Source organism: Moschus berezovskii, chromosome 16 (genome assembly GCF_049115385.1).
Source record: "Moschus berezovskii isolate FMDL1 chromosome 16, NW_MosBer_1.0, whole genome shotgun sequence".
Lineage (NCBI taxonomy): Eukaryota > Metazoa > Chordata > Mammalia > Artiodactyla > Moschidae > Moschus > Moschus berezovskii.
This window is the reverse complement of record NC_142475.1, coordinates 36,922,244-36,943,480: the sequence shown is the minus strand read 5'-3', so window position 1 is coordinate 36,943,480 and position 21,237 is coordinate 36,922,244. Positions and strand designations below refer to the sequence as shown.

The window sequence follows — 21,237 nt, the reverse complement described above, 5'->3', positions numbered from 1 at the left end:
CTCTTCCCTTCTCCCTCTCTCATCTATCTATCTATTATTCATTATCTATCTATCATCTATCTAACCTATCTACAAGATTTTAAGTAGGGCCAACCTTCTGCAAAAATAGAAAGCAACGTTGGTTTTCTACACCTGTGTTATGCAAGGGGGATGTTAGTTGCTCGGACATGGCTGACTCTGCAACCTCATAGACTGTGGCCCCCAGGCTCCTCTGTCTCTGTGATTCTCCAGGAAATAATACTGGAGTGGGCTGCCATGCCCTTCTCCAGATCTTCCCAACCCAGGGATCGAACCCGGGTCTCTTGCTTTGCAGGCAGATTCCAATGATTATAATATATCCTGCTTTGAAGTCACATGAATTTCAACAGAGCACCCTTGGACAGAAAGCTTTAACCTAAATGGAATGAGTCTATTGGAGGAAAATCAAGGATTGTGGAAGTCAAGTGTGCAAAGAATAAAGGGCACTTTGGTGATCTTACAATCACACCAGAGACAGGTAGTTTATTGTGCCACCCATTTAGATTGTCCCTAACTCTCAAGATTACATAGCTCCATAACTGGACTTAGTTTGGTTTTATTGAGCAATTTTATGTTGAGAAATTTTTTTAAAATCACTGGCCCTGAAGCACATCTTCTTCAAGTCCCAGTTTCCTGTTAGTGAACAAGTTTTCACTGATGCGTACAATTTCTTCATACCTTTTCATAGATACCAGTGCTGACAACATTATTCATGATGTATTCCTAAAAGCAAAGAGGGATCTATTAGAGTTGGTATATGACAGGTTAAATTTGCTCTGTCCCTCTTTCCCCAGACTGCCTACTCGGGCCATAAGACAGCTGAATGATTTGAAAGGTATGCGTCAAATAGTAACATCAAAATTTTTTAAATTTAGAGAAAACTCACCACTACCATTTTTCCATCTACAATTTTTCTTTTGATCGTTGTCTCTTTACCAAGCCATTTTTGAACATGAATCATTGCTCCACCATCTAGTGTTATGATGCTCTATAAATGTAGAAAGGAATCAGTCAGAAATAGCAATTCATGACATCCTAATGACACAAGTGAGAGTGAAAATGAAGTTGCTTAGTCATGTCCGACTCTCTGCGACCCCATGGACTGTAGCCCACCAGGCTCCTCTGTCCATGGGATTTTCCAGGCAAGAGTACTGGAGTGGGTTGCCATCGCCTTCTCCAGGGGATCTTTCCAACCTGGGATCAAACCCAGGTCTCCTGCATTGTGGGCAGACGCTTTGCCATCTAAGCCACCAGGGAAGCCCCAATAACACAAGACTAGATATCTATTTTTTAATTTCCATTTTGAAATTCTTTTCTCCAAAATTCTTACATCAGTTCTTGTCCTAATTTAATACCATCAAACTAGGGAAGTCTCAAGAGATTATTCAAGTGATGCTCTTTTCCCTCAGGTAAGCAATACCTAAACTATTTGTGAATGATTGCTCCATATTCTGTTTTATAAAATGACAAAGAAAGGGCTTCCCTGCTGGTTCTGTGGTAAAGAATCCACCTGCCAATGCAGGCGATAAGGGTTCATCCCTTGATCTGGGAAGATCCCACCTGGCGCTGAGCAGCTAAACCCATGCACGACAACCAGACCCAGGGAGACACCACTACTGAAGCCCGAGCCCTAGAGCCCTAGACCCTGTGCTCCACAGTAAGAGAAGCCACTGTAACACTGTACCACAGCTAGTGAGTAGCCCCCACTCACTACAACCAGATAAAAGCCCATGTAGCAACAAAAAACCAGCACAGGCAATAAATAAATAAATAAAATTGAAAACAAACAAAAAATGACAAAGAGAGATCAGAGAAGCAGAGAAAACTCATTGAGTTTTTGGGCCCTAAATCACTTGCAAAAGAATTGACTTTAGAGATGTGCACTATTAATTAGCAAAATAAACTCAAACTGACTGGGTGAATTAGAACAAACTATGCCTAACGGCCTTTAGATTTTTCCTGATTATGAAGCAGGAAGATTTAGTTCTTACCTTCACTTTCCGGTTATCTATGGTGGTTTCATCAAATTCTTCCCCCAACTTGAAGGAGATCTCAGAGTTCTTGAAAGAACTTTCAGTTTTGATGCTAACCTTATCCCCGTCAGCACTAATAATGATTCTTGGCTTTGCTGATCCTGCAAGGTTCTGGACTGCAACACTCACTCCTTTAGGAATGAGTGAGAAGAAAACTCAATGAGTAGAGGAAACAACACGCCTTCTTAAGAAGCTTAGGAAGAAGTTCTAGCAGTCATTTTGGAAAGCAATTCAAAAAGAACGCATCCTCTCCCCAATGACATTTTGGATAGTATGCCATATTTTCTTTAGTGCTCCCTGTATCAGCTGGTTGAACAAAACCTCCCATTGAGAAACATGTCTAGTAATTATACTTGACATTTTGAAAGCTAAGTTCACTTTCTGAGACTATTGTGCTTCATCTAAAATCACTGAGACTCTTATACTTCATCTAAAAATCTATATTTGTATAGTGCCCTTCAATCATATGCTTGGGCTTTACCTCATGAAGTGTTTCAACAACAGTATTTCAACAGCAGGGGGTATTATTACCCTCATTTTAGAGATGAGTATACTGACTTCCAGAGAGGTAGGGAGGCTTATTCTAGATGATGTGCTTGGTAATTAGCAGAACTGAAATTTAAGCACAGGTTTTCTAATTGTCCATGAACTTTAGCATGCTTTTTTTTTTCTTAAAAAAAAAAAAAAACCCAAAACTTTTAAAGTATCTAACCTACTCTAAAAGAATATGACTTATAAAGTACAGGCTTCTCTTATTTGTAGGTACAATTCAGATCTGGCTGAATAAAGAGGAAGTAGGCAAATTAGACAATTTGGCTGAGAGCCTGGCCCTGCTATTCATGTTGGGAATCGTCCGTTGTTGAACTTGACTCCTGGAATAGTTGAGCAGAAGGGCTGACTCCCATCTCTTAATACTGATATAGAACTTGATTTCACATTCATATTATGGGCAGATGGGAAACCTCTGACTACATAAAAGCATAAAAACTTGATATATAGTTTTTTATTAAAAGGGAGGTTTCTCTTAAATGTTTAAAATTACTTAGTGAAGTCGCTCAGTCATGTACGACTCTTTGGGACCCCATGAACTATAGCCTACCAGGTTCCTCCGTCCATGGGATTTTCCAGGCAAGAATACTGGAGTGGATTGCCATTTCCTTCTCCAGAGGATCTTCCTGACCCAGGGATTGAACCCAGGTCTCCCACATTGTAGGCAGATGCTTTATCATCTGAGCCACTAGGGAAGTCAAAATTACTTAATTAAATGTTAAAAAAATTACTAGCAGCAGCATTAGTAAAGAATAGTTTAGTTATTATAGTTATCTGAGCCATTGTAAATGATATTCATTTCAACTTGAATAAGAGCTAAAGTATGCAGAACTTATAATTCTGAGAGATGTCCAATGGTGGGAAATTCCATGAGTAAAAATGTTCTATTTCTATGTGTTTTATTTCAATAAAACATTTGAAACTATTCAAAATAATGTTTTACAAACCTCCCATATGTATCAGAACTCTAAAAATTAACCCACGAGAAGTTTTGCTTGTTGCTATTGCTTTTTTGAAGTTATAACTTAAAGTAAACCTTGAAACAAATTTAGTTAATAAATTTATTATAGATAGGTATTGCTATCCATAATGTGGAGCTGGGAAAAGCTATTTAATGAAATTACCAAGAAAAAATAAACTCTATCATGAGGGTAGGATGAAGTATTTTGAAAAGGATATATGGCCTAAAAATATAGATAATAATTAGAAGGAAGTATCTGTGAGCCTAGCATTGCAGAAAGAGATAATTATTACTAGTAATAAAAGAGTAAATGTAGATACGTAAACCTTGTTAACCCCATGAATATGCCCTAAGATCCCAAATGAACAGGAGAATTGTAGGAAAATTCATTGTAAAGTGCAAACCCAACCACATTACAAAAAGCATTGCCAGTTTCCAAATCTTGTAAAGCTATTTCTCACCCAGCTCTTTCATATATTCATCAAAGTTTTCACTGGAGACCAGTTTCCAGGTTCCCAAGAAGGGCTCAATCATGATGGAAAGCTTGCAGAGAAGAGGTGCTCACAACACAAGCCAAAGAAACTTAAGCAACACACTGCTACCAGAATCTTAATTTAAAAGACATCTTCATCATGTGACTCTTCTGAAATGGCCAATGGGGAGCAGCAAGACCAAAGATTCTAGGCACCAGTGTTGACTCATTTTATTTACTTTCAAATAAAGACACAGGAAATTAACATGTTAAGTTGAATTTAATTCAGTGATTACAGCTTCTAATAAACAGATTGGTAACCTCAGAGTCACCTGATAAATATTTTGGAATGGAGACAATTTTCAATAGAGATCAGCATTTTGAAATATGAATGCTGAGTCAACTTTGATGGAATAACCCAACAAATATCTAATGAACACCTGACTGAGATGTTTTCCTACCTGATTCAGAGACATCCTTGCTTGCTCTACCTCAGCTGCTTTTTATTTGGACAAGTCACAGTACCACAGTACTCTCTTCATTATAAGAATATGCACCCCTCCCTTCCTTGCAGGGCTGATGAATTGATACTACTTAATGTAACCGAAATGTCTACAGTTGATTGGAGTGAGGCGTAAGGTATCATTGCTGTTAATTAAGAGTAATTACAGAGTGGGAAGAAAACTAGCAATTATCATTGATGGTGTTTTATAATTTAAGTTCTAAAAATGAGGGGAAGCTAAAGTTAAAATTCATCTTTTAGGATAACAAAGAAATCTTGATATTAAAAGAAGAGTAATTAAAATACTAATCTTGATAATAAATATCAAAATATCTTGATGTGAAAATAAGATTAATTAAAATTTTAATCTTGATAATTAATATCAAGAAATATTGATATTGAAGTTGTGAATGGAAGTTTTAGGTAGAAATATGGTATTTTGATATCTTCATTCTAAAAGAAAGATGAAGGCAGGAAGTAATTTAAATATCTGTGCCATTACTTCTAAAATCATCTTCTGTAACCCAAGTAATGGAAGTGAACTTTGCAGGTAAGGCCTTTACCAGGAAGGACTGGATTCTGAGTTTGTAGATTTACACGACAGCTTTGAACCCCAGTTGTTTTAAAGAAGGCTGGAAAATTAGAGTGAAGAATAATATTTATACTATCATCTGCCTGGGTCAAAATATTCCTTCAAGTCAAAGAAATCTTCATTCAGACCATCTATTTGTGGGGAAATTAAAAAAAAAAAAGCAGATGCTTTGGCACCACAAAGTTAAATCTTAAGTGGTATAAATAATTTATTTTGATGGAAACATATAAAAAAGTTATTTATAATACAGTATAGGGGAAATAGTTAAAATATATGGGGGGTAAAACAAGGAAAGAAAAAACCTTAGAGTCAGTTTTAGGGAACTAATACCTGGACTTAATGTAAGTGCCTTAGCAGTTGAAAGCACACTCAGAGGTGATGCCCAAGTAAAGAGCAAGTAACTTGATCTTGCTTTACTGGTTCTGGATTTGCATGTATTCAGCCTGAAACGTGGCAGGCATACAAGTCTGTGTATGTGTGCTGGCGGGGTAGCAATAATCAAGGTCTCCCCTTAGTCTAACCAGTTTTGTTCCAAGTATTCTACCATTGATTGATTCAGAAATCAATCCTGTGGCCCATGAGGCAAAAGGGAAGGTCAAACTTCTGCCTTTTATAAAATCTCTCACCCTTAAGAAAGAACCAGAGGGACGGTCCCCTCCTTGGCAACTTTTGCCCTCTTGTATGATATTTAGGGGCTTCACAGGTGACGTTAGTGGTAAAGAACCTGCCTGCCAATTCAGGAGATGCAAGAGACACAGGTTCGATCCCTGGGTCAGGAAGTTACCCTGAAGAAAGGCATGACAACCCACTCCAGTAATCTGACCTGGAGAATCCCATGGACAGAGAAGCCTGGCAGGCTGCAGTCCATAGGATCGCAAAGAACTGGACATAACTCAAGAGACTTACCACACACACACACACATACGATATTTAGAACTGCTGCATCCATTGTGTTACCAACTCAAAAATGAGGCCAAAACTGAGAATGGGAGAGAGGAAAAGGAGGAAAAACTCAAGACCACTTTGTTTCTGGAATCTTTATAAGGAGAATTGATGAATTCCATTATTATTTTAAAAATGTTGTGTCTGAGTTTTTGTTCCTTGCAGTTTAAACCTTCATAATTGATATGCTTTACATATCAAGTAAAGAAAATATTTCTGATTCACTTCTGAATACTTGAGAAACAGTGCCAGGTATATTGTAGGTGCTCAATAAATGTTTTATGAATGAATGACAAAAGGAATAAAATGTTCATTTTGTTTTAACTGACAGTTTCCCTCATCACTGATATTAATCTCTCTAACAAGTAAAGACAAAGATTTTTTTAAATTAAAAAAAATTATTGTGGTGAAAGTCACATAAGACTTACTATTTTAATCATATTTAAATGTACAGTTCAGCGGCATTAGGTACAGTCACATTGCTGTGCAGTTCTCACCATTATCCATCTTCTGAAAATTTTCTCACTTTCCTAATCTGAAACTCTGTCCTCATTAAACAATAACTCCCACCCCGATCCCCGCCTCCCCCACCCACTGGGTCCCTGGCATCTACCAATGTAATCTCCGGCTCTATCAATTTGACTATTCTCAGTTCAGTTCAGTTCGGTCGCTCAGTTGTGTCCGACTCTCCTCGACCCCATGAATCACAGCACACCAGGCCTCCCTGTCCATCACCAACTCCTGGAATTCACTCAAACTCATGTCCATTGAGTCGGTGATGCCATCCAGCCATCTCATTCTCTGTCGTCCCCGTCTCCTCCCTCCCCCAATCACTCCCAGCATCAGAGTCTTTTCCAGTGAGTCAACTCTTTGCATGAGGTGACCAAAGTATTGGAGTTTCAGCTTTAGCATCAAACCTTCCAATGAACACCCAGGATTGATCTCCTTTAGAATGGACTGGTTGGATCTCCTTGCAGTCCAAGAGACTCTCAAGAGTCTTCTCCAGCACCATAGTTCAAAAGCAGCAATTCTTCGGTGATTAGCCTTCTTCACAGTCCAACTCTCACATCCATACATGACTATTCTAGGTACCCCATATTAGTGGAATCAAATTGTATTTAAGACAGAGTTTTAATACATTGCCCTCTCCTGACCTGCTCATATGACAGGCCTTTCATTATGGTCATCAGACAGTATAGGGATTCTCAGACTCCTTTCATCTTTGCTCAGTGTTTCATTGTTACCATACACATTTACCTTCTCAACCAAGAAAGTTCTCTTCTAGTCCTGCCACTACCAGTACTAGCTTTGGCATCTTTGTTTGATTATTTTTTTAAAAAAACCACCATTTCAGATTTTCATGGTGGTACAGTGGATAAGAATTTTGCCTGCCAATGCAGGGGACGTAGATTCTATCCTTGGCCTGGGAAAATTCCACATGCCATGAAGCAACTAAGCCTGTTTGCTGAACTACTGAAGCCTGGGGTCTAGAGACCATGCTCCACAAGAGAAGCCACTGTGATGAGAAAGCCCACACACCAAAGCAAAGAGGAGCCTCCACTAGCTGCAGCTAGAGAAAGATGGAGCGCAGCTACAAAGACCCAGTGCAGCCATAAATAGACACATGTTTTTTAAAATTATCATTCCCTCCAGTAAAAAAAAAAAATTAATTAAAATGTTCTTAATTATTAATCCCAACGAAGGAACTAGAATACAGTATTCTGTTATAGAACAGTAACACATTTTATATTCATGACAGTTTAAATACATATTTCTCCATGATCTCATTTTTCTATGCTTTTCCAGTATCTCATTTTCTACATTAACTTCCTTTCTTGAGACTGTTTAGCCATTAAACATTTTTAAAATAAATTTTAATTTTGAGATGTTACATTCTCCATTGGTGAGGGATGCTGATAAAGTTAAACATGTACTAAAAGCTACAAAATGATTCAGCAATACATCTGCTACTTTATTGCTGTACATAAAATAGCTGGAGCTACACTAGATTTTTTTCTAATATTTTTATTGTGGTAGAATAGACATAACACAGAATTAACTATCTTTAACCATTTCTAAGAGCATGCTTCAGTGGCATTTACATGGTTGTGCAACCATCACCACCATCCATCTCTAGAAATGTTATCTTACAAAGCTGAAACTCTACCCATTAAATAGTAATTCTCCATTCTCCACTCCCCTGCCTCCTGGTAACCACCATTCTACTTTCTGCCTCTATGACTTTTACTACTGTAAGTACCTTGTATAAGTAGAATCATGCAGTGTTTGTTTTTGCGTGTATGTGACCAGCTTAGTTCGCTTAGCACAATGTCCTCAAGGTTTACCCATGTTGTAGGGAATCTCAGAATTTTCCTCCTTTTTAACACAATGGTATCTGTTGGACAAAGCAAATGTATTATTTATATTTTGCTTATACATTCATCCTTTGATTGACATTTGGATTGCCTCTACATTTTCACAATAGATGAAAAATGTTGCTATGAACATATTTCACAGTTCAGTTCAGTTCAGTCGCTCAGTCGTGTCCGACTCTCCGCGACCCCATGAATCACAGCACGCCAGGCCTCCCTGTCCATCACCAACTCCTGGAGTTCACTCAAACTCATGTCCACAGAGTCGGTGATGCCATCCAGCCATCTCATTCTCCGTCGTCCCCTTCTCCTCCCGCCCCCAACCTTTCCCAGCATCACAGTCTTTTCCAGTGAGTCAACTCGTCGCATGAGGTGGCCAAAGTATTGCAGTTTCAGCTTTAGCATCAGTCCCTCCAATGAACATCCAGGATTGATCTCCTCTAGAATGGACTGGTTGGATCTCCTTGCAGTATAAGGGACTCTCAAGAGTCTTCTCCAACACCACAGTTCAAAAGCATTGATTCTTCGGCGGTCAGCCTTCTTCACAGAGTTTGCTCAAATTCATGTCCATTGAATCAGTGATGCTATCTAACCATTTAATCATTTGCCACCCTCTTCTCCTTTTGCCTTCAATCTTTGCCAGCATCATGGTCTTTTCCAGTGAGCTGACTCTTTGCACCAGGTGGCCAAAGGATCGGAGCTTCAGCTTTAGCATCAGTCCTTCCAATACGGTTATACATGTATCTCTTTGAGACCCAGGTGTCAATTATTTTAGGTGTATAACCAGAAGTAGAATTGCTGGTGTGTGCATGCTCAGTCGCTTCAGACGTGTCTAACTCTTTTGCAACCCTACAGCCCAACAGACTTCTCTGTCCGTGGGATTCTCCAGCAAGAATACTGGAAGGGGTTGCCACTTCCTACTCCAGGGGATCTTCCCGAACTAGAGATCGAATCCACATCTCTTGAGTTTCCTGCATTGGGAGGCAGGTTCTTTACCACTGATTCTATTTTTAATTTTTTGAGGAATTGTCCTGCTGTTTTCCACAGCAATTGTACTGCTTTACATTCCCACCAACATTGTACAAGTTTTCCAATTTCTCCACATCCTCACTAACAAGTTATTTTTTTATAGACTCTATCTTAATGTGTGTGAGATGCATCCCATTATGATCTTGATTTGCATTATCGCTAATAATTAGCATCACTGAACATCCTTTCATGTGTTTATTGACTATTTATATATATCTTCTTTGATACAAGACCTTTTGCCCATTTTTTAATCAAATAGTTTTTTGTTATTGTTTTTAGGTGCTCTTTATATATTCTGTATATTAATCAGAAATATTACTTGCAAATATTTTCTCCCATTCTGTGGGTCACTTAAATTTTTATGTTTGTATGTATGCATGTATTTATTTTTGGGTGTGTTGGGTCTTTGTTCCTGGATATGGGCTTTCTCTGGTGATGAGCAGGGGCAATTCTTTGTTGCAGTGCTCTGGCTTCTAATTGCTGTGGCTTCTCTTGTTGCAGAGCACGGGCTCTAGGCAATAGCTGCAGCACTGGGGCTCAGTACTGTGGCCCACAGGATTAGTTGCTCTGTGGCATGTAGAATCTTCCTGAGCCAGGGATCAAACCCATGTTCCCTGCATTGGCAGGGGGATTCTTAACCACTGTACAACCAGGGAAGTCCCATGAGCCACTCTTTTACTCTGTTGATAATGTCTTCTGATGCACAGGATTTTTTTATTTTCCTGGAATAAAATTTGTCTATTTTCTCTTTTTTTGCCTGTGCCTTTGGTATTATATTCAAGATATCACTGCCAAGTCCAATGTTGTGAAGGTTTTCTAAAAGTTTCAAGTTTTGGGTCTTACATTTGAGTTAACTTTTGCATGTGGTGTTTAAAAAAACACATCAGTTTCACTCTTTTGCATGTGGATATCAGGTTTTCTAGGGCTTTCCCAGTGTCTCAGAAGTAAAGAATCCATCTGTGACGCAGAAGATTCAAGAGATCCAGGTTCAATCTCAGGTCAGGGAAGATCCTCTGGAGGAGAGCCCAGCAACCCACTCCAGTATTCTTGTTTGGAGAATCCCATGGACAGAGGAGCCTGGCAGGTTATAGTCCATAGGGTCACAAAGAGTTGGACATGACTGAAGTGACTGAGCATGCATACATCCAGTTTTCCAAGCACCATTTGTTGAGAAGATTGTATTTTATCCACTGAATGGTCTTGGCAAGAGTATGGAAGAGTTCATTTTGGACCTCTCTATTCTATTCCATTAGCCCATATGTCAGTCTTTAGGCTAGTAACACACTGCTTTGATTATAGTAGCTTTGCAATAAAATTTGAAATCAAGAAGTATCAATTCTCCAACTTTGTTCTTCATTTTTAGGATTTTCTTTTTTTCTTTTTTTGGCCTTTCAGATCTCTTGATATTAGAATGGGCTTTTCTATTTCTGCAAGAAACATCATTGGACTTTTGACAGTGATTCCATTAAATTGGTCACTCAGTCAGTTCGGTCGCTCAGTCGTGTCCGACTCTCCGCGACCCCATGAATAGCAGCACACCAGGCCTCCCTGTCCATCACCAACTCCTGGAGTTCACTCAAACTCATGTCCATTGAGTGCGTGATGCCATCCAGCCATCTCATCCTCTGTTGTCCCCTTCTCCCCCTGCCCCCAATCCCTCCCAGCATCAGGGTCTTTTCCAGTGAGTCAACTCGTCGCATGAGGTGGCCAAAGTATTGGACTTTCAGCTTTAGCATCAGTCTTTCCAATGAACACCCAGGATTGATCTCCTTTAGAATGGATTGGTTGGATCTCCTTGCAGTCCAAGGGGCTCTCAAGAGTCTTCTCCAACACCACAGTTCAAAAGCATCAATTCTTCAGCACTTAACTTTCTTCACAGTCCAACTTTCACATCCATACATGACCACGGGAAAAACCATAGCCTTGACTAGACGGACCTTGGTTGGCAAAGTAATGTCTCTGCTTTTTAATATGCTATCTAGGTTGGTCATAACTTTCTTTCCAAGGAGTAAGCATCTTTTAATTTCATGGCTGCAAATGGTATAGTATTGACAAATTCCAATCTATGACTATGGGATGTCTTTCCATTTATTTACGTCTTTTATAGTTTTCATAGTACAAAACTTCCACTTCCTTAGTTAATTCCTAAGTATTTTATTCTTCCTGGTGCTATTGTAAATTGAATTGTTTTCTTAATTTACTTTTCAAATTGTTCATTGTTAATGTATAGAAATGTAGCTAATTTTTGACTAGTGAATCCAACTTCAGGTCTTTCTCAGGGACAGTTTCTGTTAGTTTAACTTTTTCTTTGAATGGGCCAAACTGTCCTATTTCTTTCTATGTACTGTGATTTTACTGTTGAAAACTGAAAATTTGAATTTAATAATATATTAAGGAGATCAATCCTGGTTGTTCATTGGAAGGACTGATGCTAAGGCTGAAACTGCAATACTTTGGCCACCTCATGCAAAGAGTTGACTCACTGGAAAAGACTCTGATGCTGGGAAAGGTTGGGGGTGCGAGGAGAAGGGGATGACTGAGAATGAGATGGCTGGATGGCATCACCGACTCTGTGGACATGAGTTTGAGTGAACTCTGGGAGTTGGTGATGGACAGGGAGGCCTGGTGTGCTGTGATTCATGGGGTCGCGGAGAGTCGGACACGACTGAGCGACTGAAGTGAACTGAACTGAACTGAACCCTGGAAATCATATTCTCCTCCTTCTCTAGGGTTTGCTGCTTTTTGTTTTTGTTTTCTGATTGCTGGGGTCTGGCTCTGTACCAAGGATCAGCCAAAGGAATAAACTTAAGGTCTTCTCATGTCCTTTCTGACCCTGTGCTTTTTCCTTGGAATGCACCGTGGCTTTCTAATATCCTCTGTATATGAAATTGCTTTTGAATGTCCTGGTCTTTATGGCTTCTCAAGGAGGAAAAAGTAAGAAATGAGGGAAGGAAAAGGTGCTGGCCCTTTAAATTTCCTGACAATCGCTTGAGGAGGGGGAGGAGGGTGGTATTTGCAACAATGTGAGGAAATGCAACAATAGTGGCCACCACCTCTTTCTTTGTCTGCACTTCAGTGATCAGAGGCAGCAATCAGTGATTAGAACACATATCCCACGTATTTGGAGGATAGGGTCTGCATTGGGCTTCCTAGGTGGCTCAGTGGTAAAGAATCTACCTGCAAAGCAGGAGCTGCAGGAGAGGTGGTTTTTATCCCTGGGTTAGAGAGACCTCCTGGAGGAGGAATAGCAACTTGCTATAGTGTTCTTGCCTGGAGAATCCCATAACAGAGGAGCCTGACTGTCTACAGTACATAGGGTCTCAAAGAGCCATACGTGACTGAGCGACTCTGATGGTTTTTGCCAAGTCATTCCACTGTAAAATTAATTAATAAACAATTAATTAATTTTATAGTTGTCTTTCATGCCCTAGCTCAATTACATCAGCTATACTGAAAACCTTCCTCCAGCACATACTGAGTACTCTACCTGCCCTTGGCTTTCTTCCAATCCATAAAATATACCACACAATTTATCATATAATTCATGTCCTCCTCTATATTTTGTCTTCATTCATTCCACTAAAATATGTCGAGTGATTACCATATTTCAGGCATTGTACTAGATCCTACGTATATACATAAGTGTCCCGAGGCTGTGTCAGCCTAGTGATGGAAAAAATGAGAAATTAAAATGTGGTACTATCATGTTATAGAAAGAACATGTATTTTTCCTGTGTTCATGGGAGGAAGGGTTTAACTATTCTTAGATGTGGAGGGTGAAGGAGGAGTAGAAACTAACAGAAAAATTTTCCCAGGTGATGTGATGATGTTCGTGTTATTTCTCTATCGCACCGAGGGCATGACCATGAACTGTTTCTGTTACAACCACACCTAGCACAGGGAAGAGTGTTCACTTACTCACTCAAAAACTGTTTGCTGAACTCCAAGTCTGCTGTTTATTGTGCCAGGGTCTGGGGACATGGCTACAAATATGACACAATCCTTGCCTTTGAGGTGCTCTCAGTAACTGAGTTTTTCCTGTTGCCTAGCATTTTCTGGCTTTTTGGCTACATGTAAATTGTTTTACTATTTTGTAAATTGAGATGGGGTGGTCCCAAAAATAGATGGATAGATCCATAATTGGATATAACATTAAAATTGTGTTTTCCACATCAACTGAGCACAGGGATGTCCATTGATAAGCGATCTAAGTGCCACGTCTCATTCCCTAATCCCGAAATTCTTGGTACTCATAGACTCTGGTTACAAGTGCTATAACCACATTGCTCAGAAGCCAGATCTCAAATACCAAAAACATTGCGACCCAAAGGCCATCTTGGAGGCTTACCTATTCCAAGTCAATAATTCACAGAAATTGGAGCTCAGTGATAGTCGTGATGGCCATTGCATAAAAGAAGGCGTAAGCTGGCCCAGTATTTCACCCGATTCTTAACATTTCCAAGGAGGGAGTGAGTGGCTTTTTTTTCATATCTGTTTTAAGATATAGATGGTCTCTATGCCCACACATCTCTGTCTGAGAAGTATTCATTTGATCCTGTCTCTCTTCCTTTGAAAGCAGAATCTCCTCTGTATTTCTGTATGTGTGTTGATAGAAGCAATGTTAACGAAAAATTATGTGAGGTTCAAAGAGGTCCCAGGGTGGAAATATCAGAGAACTGACATTGAAGATATAACTTGTTTCTACAGCTTTAGTTTTATGGTGAAAACATAGAAAACAAGAAATCGACTTATTTGGCAAATTTACATTGGACTGAATCTTCTCATTCTATGCTTCCACATCAACTGAAAAAAAAGAATTAAACTTGAGTAGATTTTGAAAAAAATCCTTGAATGATCACAGCACCATTTATGAATTAAGCTACCACTTAAACACTGATGGTGTGTGCTCAGTTGTGCCCAGCTCTTTGCAACTTCATGGATTGTAGCCCACTGGGCTCCTCAGTCCATGGAATTTTGCAGACAAGAATACTAGGGTGGGTTGCCATTTCCTAGTCCAGGGATCGAACACACTTCTCTTATATCTCCTGAGTTGGCAGGTGGATTCTTTATCACTTTGCCATCTGGGAAACCCACTGAATACTGATGGTTTCTGGATCTATGTCCCAGCTAGGATTGCTCTCTCGAATATAAAATTCCTATGTCTATTCCCTACTTACTTTTACAGACTTAAACTTTGAACTTCAGTTTTCTCATCTTTAAACAGGAATACCAAATCCTCATCATAGGATTATTTTGATAATTAATTAAGTTAGAGCATGTGAAAAGCATGGACCATGCTGCTGCTGCTAAGTCGCTTCAGTTGTGTCTGACTCTGTGCGACCCCATAGACGGCAGCCCACCAGGCTCCTCTGTCCCTGGGATTCTCCAGGCAAGAACACTGAAGTGGGTTGCCATTTTCTTCTCCAATGCATGAAAGTGAAAAGTGAAAGTGAAGTTGCTCAGTCGTGTCCGACTCTTCGCGACCCCATGGACTGCAGCCATAGTAAGTGTTTAATAAATATTGATTTACCAAGAATTTTTCTAAACAATTCCTACAAACCTCATTTTGAATTCTCCAATTCTTAAGTAATTTCAACATGAGAGTTTAACTCTCTGCTTTTGTAAAGCAAATTATTATGATCAGAAACTTTATTTCCCTCTTCTGGCTTCTCTGTATCTTGGTGTTATGCATACAGTGTGTCTGTGTGTGCTAAGTTGCTTCAGTCGTGTCTGACTCTTTGTGATCCTATGGACTATAGACCACGAGGCTCCTCTGTCCATGGGATTCTCCAGGCAAGGATACTGGATTGAGCTGCCATGCCCTCCTCCAGGGGATCTTCCTGACCCAGGGATCAAACCTGAAACTCTTATGTCTCCCACATTGGCAGGTGGGTTTTTCACCACTAATGCCACCTATGCATATGGTGCATGTGTGCGTGCTAAGTTGCTTCAGTTGTTTCCAACTCTTTGCCACCTTATGGACTATATTCAGAAAACAATAAACTTTTTCTTTTTTTCCATGCTGTGTGGCACGTGGAAACTTAGTTACTTCACCAGAGATTGAACTACTACTCTGGTGGTGGAAGCATGGAATCTTAACCACTGAACTGCTGGAAGTGAAAGTGTTAGTCACTCTCTTGTGTTTAACTCTTTGCATCCCCATGGACTGTAGCCCAGAAGGCTCCTCTGTCCATGGAATTCTCCAGGCAAGAATACTGGAGTGGGTTGCCATGCCTTCCTCCAGGGGATCTTCCCAACCCAGGGACAGAACTGGGGTCTCCTGCACTGCAGGTGGATTCTTTTACCATCTGAGCCACCAGGAAGTCTCTAACAAACTTATTTTTAAAGGAAGCATTACAAACAGAATGTTTCAATTGCAGGACACACTTTAAAAGATTTTGGCTTTCTATAAAAGCTAAGTATGTGATAGGGAAATTTCAGTCTATGTACATGGAACTCCAAGGATCTACAGAGGTGCCTCAAAGTTCCACAAAGTGCAGAAGAAACAAATTTTTTTTTCTCTCTCTCTCATACACACACAAATGAAAACTCGTCCATACTGGTTTTATTATCATTTTTGTTTGTTTTATATATTGAAATTCCAGGGAAATTTTATTTGCATAAAAAATTACAGGACATAGTCAATATCTTTTTTTAAAAAAAATTCCACTGGTAAGAAAAAAGTAAAAATTTGGAAATGACTACAAGAACATTTACATCCTAACTCATTACAAGCCTGTCATGTCTTTTCTAGAATAAATGTAACATGTGAATACTTGGACTTAATTCTAGACAGATTCCAGGGATACCTTGGTTTACTAATAATTTTTCAGGTTAAAATTTATAGCCCAGAAATCTTTTTTGACCCTCTTCATTGCTACTCCACCTCTCTGTCTTGATGCTTTAGGACAGATTTTTCTGAAATGACAACACTCGGGCCAGCTGACTGTGGACAATTTCACTACATTTAAATCTATCTTAGGTCCCTGAGAGTATGTTGCTTGACTGTAGCTATGCTAAAGAAGGACTTCATATTCAGTAATAGTACATACTTATAATTTTCTACCTAAGACTATGGGAAATTCATATTTTTTTACCTTGGATTATTATTTTAAAAATCATATTATACTGGAAACAAAGCAATAATATAATTTTATATTTCTATCACTAAATTATGAATAAGAAATTGTTAAACACAATGAATAAATCATTACATAGCCTTATAAATCTAAAAAGTTTTATTTAACCAACACAACCATATCAAAATCAGTCTGGGAGAAAATCAGTTTCTTGCTTATTAGTGGAAAATAACAATATATGTTTGGACAAGGCATTCAACAGAAAGTCATGGAGTTCGATGCAAACGTCATCCATTTCAATATCCCTTGGCTTATGCTTTCTCATAAACTCTGGTAGCAGTGACACCATTCATGACACATTCCTAGGCACAAAAGCAAAATATTGGTAAAATCCTCAGGACTAAACAACTTATGGTTTATTTATTTATTGTCTCCTTCAATGTTGAGAAGGAAAAAATGTTCATCAAAAGATATTCACTCCTGGCTCTTCTTATATACCTGATATTGTAATACACTAGGGAGACACAAAGATCAAGAAGATTCCTCAAGGAATCTTACAATCTATGTGGTGAATGAAAAACATAATTAGAAATGCACAGTACAATATGGTTCACATTGAGAAGGATAAGAAAATATTTCCTGGGGCACAGTATACGTAAATGGAGCTTAGAAGGATAATTGTCAGAGTGAAACCATAATCCCAATAGACAAACTTTTCATTCTACAAGGGCGATTGTCTATTTCTCTAGGTAGGATAACGATTGAGGGGTGACCTAGCCCTAAAATCTAGAATTCAGTAGTGAGAAGATACTCACCAGCACCAGCTTATCATCCACAAGTTTTCTCTTTATGGTGGTTGATTTTCCATCCCAGTTTTGTACCTGTACCAGGGCCCCTCCATCTAAGTTTACGGTGCTCTGTGGGGATAATTAAAAGCAATCGCAATGATGGAGGGAAAAAATAATAGAGCCCTTTCCTTATTTTGAGGTACTTAGCAATTCTAACTTTACAAGAAAATGTTGCAAAAGCAAACAGTGAATGCCAAAAACAACATGCAAAATTACATGTATATTATGATCAGAATATTATACAACATGCATTTGAAAAAAAATACTGTGAAAGAATATAGATAATAAATTCATGTGGAATAGCATCATAGGTGGTTTTATTCCTTTTCTCCCTACTCTTTTAAAAGTTCTCTAACATTGTTATGTTACTTCAATTTACTTCAGATAATACATATATATATATAAATGCACACATATATATGGTATGATAAATAAATTATTATTTTAAACATTTTTAAAGTAATAAGAACAATTTTATTAAATGGGAGAAAATTCATCAACTAAATATCAAAGGTAACATGGTTCAGATCTAGCAATCTGAGATTTTTGGCTTATGATGGAATGGCTTTCCTTCTACAAAATGGCTTACTGTAGGCAGCAGTCATTTATAAATCAGGCTTTTACTCTGCTCCAGTTCTTTATTCCTCACCTTGACTTTCCTGTCATCTGGAGTGACTTCATCAAATTCCTGGCCCAATTTGAAGGAAATCTCAGTATTTTTAAAGGTGCTTTCTGATTTAATGGTGACCACATCCCCATTCACACTGATGATCAAAGTGGGTTTGGCCATGCCAGCCACTTTCCTGGTAGCAAAGCCCACGCCTATAGTTGGGAAAAGAAAAATGTCAAGTATACGATTTTTCTCTCATATATTTATCTAAGAAAGATCAGGGCTGTGTGTGTGTGTGTGTGTGTGTGTGTGTGTGTATTTAGACAGATGCATGTCTGCCCATGTACCCATCTACACTCCAGTGAGTGTATTAAAGGAGGAAGACTTCAGTGAGTTTATTATTAAAGTCTTTATTTAAACATCTCCTGAAAATAAGTAAAATCAGCTAATACTTAAAGAACACCCAAGGCATAATTAAATGTAAGTCTGTTCTTTAAATTTCCCCCTCTGGGTTTCAGATGAGACTCTTCAGGAGACCCATTGTTAATTTTCCCTAAGCGTGTGTAAAAGATTAAATTTTCTGGGACATACATATTTTAAAAGTCACTGCACTCTCAAAATAACTGGCCATCTCAACCATGAGAGCAGCCACCTTCATTTTACTCAGTTCATGAAACACTTGGGAATATCAACCATTGCTTCTTGAATAACAAAAATGATCTAATCCATAGTCAAAGGTAGAACTCTCCATAGGATTCAGGGGACCAATAGAGAGTCACTCAGTTAAAATTTAATTTGGGTGTACAAAAACCACATTTCATGGCATTCGCTGCCACGCCTAGTTTTCTTGGCTTTTCATAATTACTCTGAAATGAAGATTTTGATTAATTTTTCCAAAAGGCAAAACGTTTCTTGCATTCATACCATTTTAGAATGGTGATGGTATTCCCAATAAATTATAGAAAATTTTAAAGAGGGCTTAGGCATCAATTGAAAATTTCAAAGTTTAAGAAATCATTATTTTAGTAAGTTCAGAAATTAATACTTTGCTTCCCAATCACTTAAGTGGCAAACTCCTATTTTTTTTTAAAAAAAAAGAAAAAAATAGGAATGTGTTTTGGGGGATGTTACAGCTTTGAGTTGAATAATTTACAACTCAACATAGAAAGCAGTACCTTACCATCACTGTATATGTTATAGAGATTTTACGACAGTCATAGGTGTGTTGGATTTTTTAAATGCACATGCACAAATCTACTTCTTTGACTATGTATAGATATCAAAATTTAAGAATAGTGGGGAGGCAATATATCATACAAAACAAGCAATGCCAAGGCTCTGATTTAGCTCCCTGTCTGAAAGTGGTGACAGGTGGGAAGATAATATGCTGCTTCATCAAGTCTTGTCTCTGTTACAAAATGTAACCTCAAATTCGAGGAGTGAGTCAGCACAGTGATGCATGAGACATCGGGTGTGGTTCTAGATTCGCCAAGCTTAGGAAAATCACACTATCCTCTTCCTTGATTCTGTTTTCATTTGACTGATGAAAACGATACCTGCTGACTGAAGGTAATCAATTAGAGCAGCTAATTTCAGAATGTATCTTATTGTCTTTCAGTATCATCAATACTTAATAATTTTAAAAGGCCATGGTGCCTGCATGCGTGCTAAGTCCCTTCAGTTGTGTCTGACTCTTTGCAACCCTATGATCCATAGCCCACCAGGCTCCTCCGTTCATGGGATTCTCCAGGCAAGAATGCTGAAGTGGGTTGCCATGCCCTCCTCTAGGGGAATCTTCCTGACCCAGGGATCGAACCCTCTTTCTCTTAAATCTCCTGTATTGGATTCAAGTCCTGTAATATCAATATCACTGCATATTGATTTGTTTATTGAGTTACAACTAGTCAGTAGTCTGGAAAACTAGGTCTCACTCATATTGAAGTTCCTGATTTCCCTCTTGTCTATAAACATGGAAAACAGTAGTTATAAACAAGCGAGAAATATACTATAAGATTTAGAAGAAGGTTACGTCTTGAGATTTAGGGATTAAATTATAACCTCTAATAAAGACATTGAGAAAAAAAAAAATCCCTCCCCAATTTGCAACCCGTGGATACAGTTTCATCATGCATGGGTGTGGCTGCCTGACTGAATTCCCGCCTCTCTGCTCCTTTGCTTTACCTTTGTAATTATCTGGGGAACACACAGGTGATATTCATAGAATTAAAAAACCTGAAAGCCTCTATTATCAATAATTATGTGTCATGCCTTGTAATATTAAGTCAAACAAATATCTAAGACTTTTAAGGAAAACATTTTCAGAAGTTAAGATTTTTTTCCTTCCATAATACAATCACACATTTTAACAGATTGACTTTAAAACAATAAAATAATTGGTTAACATACATTACTCAAAAAATTACATTAAGAAGATAAATACAGTGCTTTCAGTTTCAAATGGAAATTATCACATGCTAGGGAATAAATATAGGCTTATTTCCAAGTTATTGCTTATTTTATATGCAAAAGGAATGAATGAAAAAGAGGCAGAAAGCCAAGTAAACCAAAGATATTCAAGGTTAGCAATCAAATAAAATCTTGTCATTTCCATACAATGCCACCTGTACTCTTTTTCATATCAGTTCACCTTTAGAAAGTATTAGTTGTGACTTCCATCTAGAATGTTTCTGGAAACAAATGATTCTCACTTGTTAATTTTATCACCTCTATATAGAAAGCAGCATTTCATGTCGGGCCAGCGCTTCCAGAGTGAAAAAGAACCATAGACTTCTCTTTCCTAGAGAAAAAGTTACAAGCCCAGCCATTCAACAATGCATTTCCTTACCCACTTCTTTCATGTAATCATCAAAGTTTTCACTGGAGACAAGTTTCCAGGTACCTACAAATGCATCACACATTTTGTGAGCTTTCTAGAATTATTCTTCAAGATGAGAAAGAAGCAGAGCTTTCAGCAAGATGCTGTTACCCTCTGAGTCCAGATAATGTCCTTTTAAAGGTGCCCAGAACATGTGATCCTGGGCATAACCAATTGGGAATGATATCAGATCATTTCCTTCATTGCCAGCCTCTGCAGTTTTCCCTCTGAGTCATGTTTTTAATAGAAATTTCTCAACTTTGGCTCTCCTTGGCAAATGGTCATTGGACTCAGAGTACAACTTATTTTTAACCTTTAACAGATTATTTTCAACAATCTTGTTTTGACAGCTTAA

General features: G+C 38.4%; 2 protein-coding genes across 2 annotated transcripts; both read right to left on the bottom strand.

The window, feature by feature from the left end:
- Window positions 1-558: 558 nt before the first annotated feature.
- FABP9 (fatty acid binding protein 9) lies at window positions 559-4,159 on the bottom strand. The gene is made up of 4 exons (XM_055432545.2): window positions 4,023-4,159; window positions 2,010-2,182; window positions 905-1,006; window positions 559-741 (listed from the first exon to the last, which is right to left on the bottom strand). Exons 1-4 carry the CDS (start codon window positions 4,093-4,095, stop codon window positions 691-693), a joined length of 399 nt encoding a protein of 132 aa, XP_055288520.1. The 5' UTR covers window positions 4,096-4,159; the 3' UTR covers window positions 559-690.
- Window positions 4,160-16,685: 12,526 nt separating this feature from the next.
- Window positions 16,686-21,010, bottom strand: LOC129560400 (fatty acid-binding protein, adipocyte). Its single transcript, XM_055432509.1, has 4 exons — window positions 20,853-21,010; window positions 18,047-18,219; window positions 17,365-17,466; window positions 16,686-16,911 (listed from the first exon to the last, which is right to left on the bottom strand). The coding sequence occupies exons 1-4, from the start codon at window positions 20,923-20,925 to the stop codon at window positions 16,861-16,863; spliced, it is 399 nt and encodes a 132-aa protein (XP_055288484.1). The 5' UTR covers window positions 20,926-21,010; the 3' UTR covers window positions 16,686-16,860.
- Window positions 21,011-21,237: the final 227 nt, after the last annotated feature.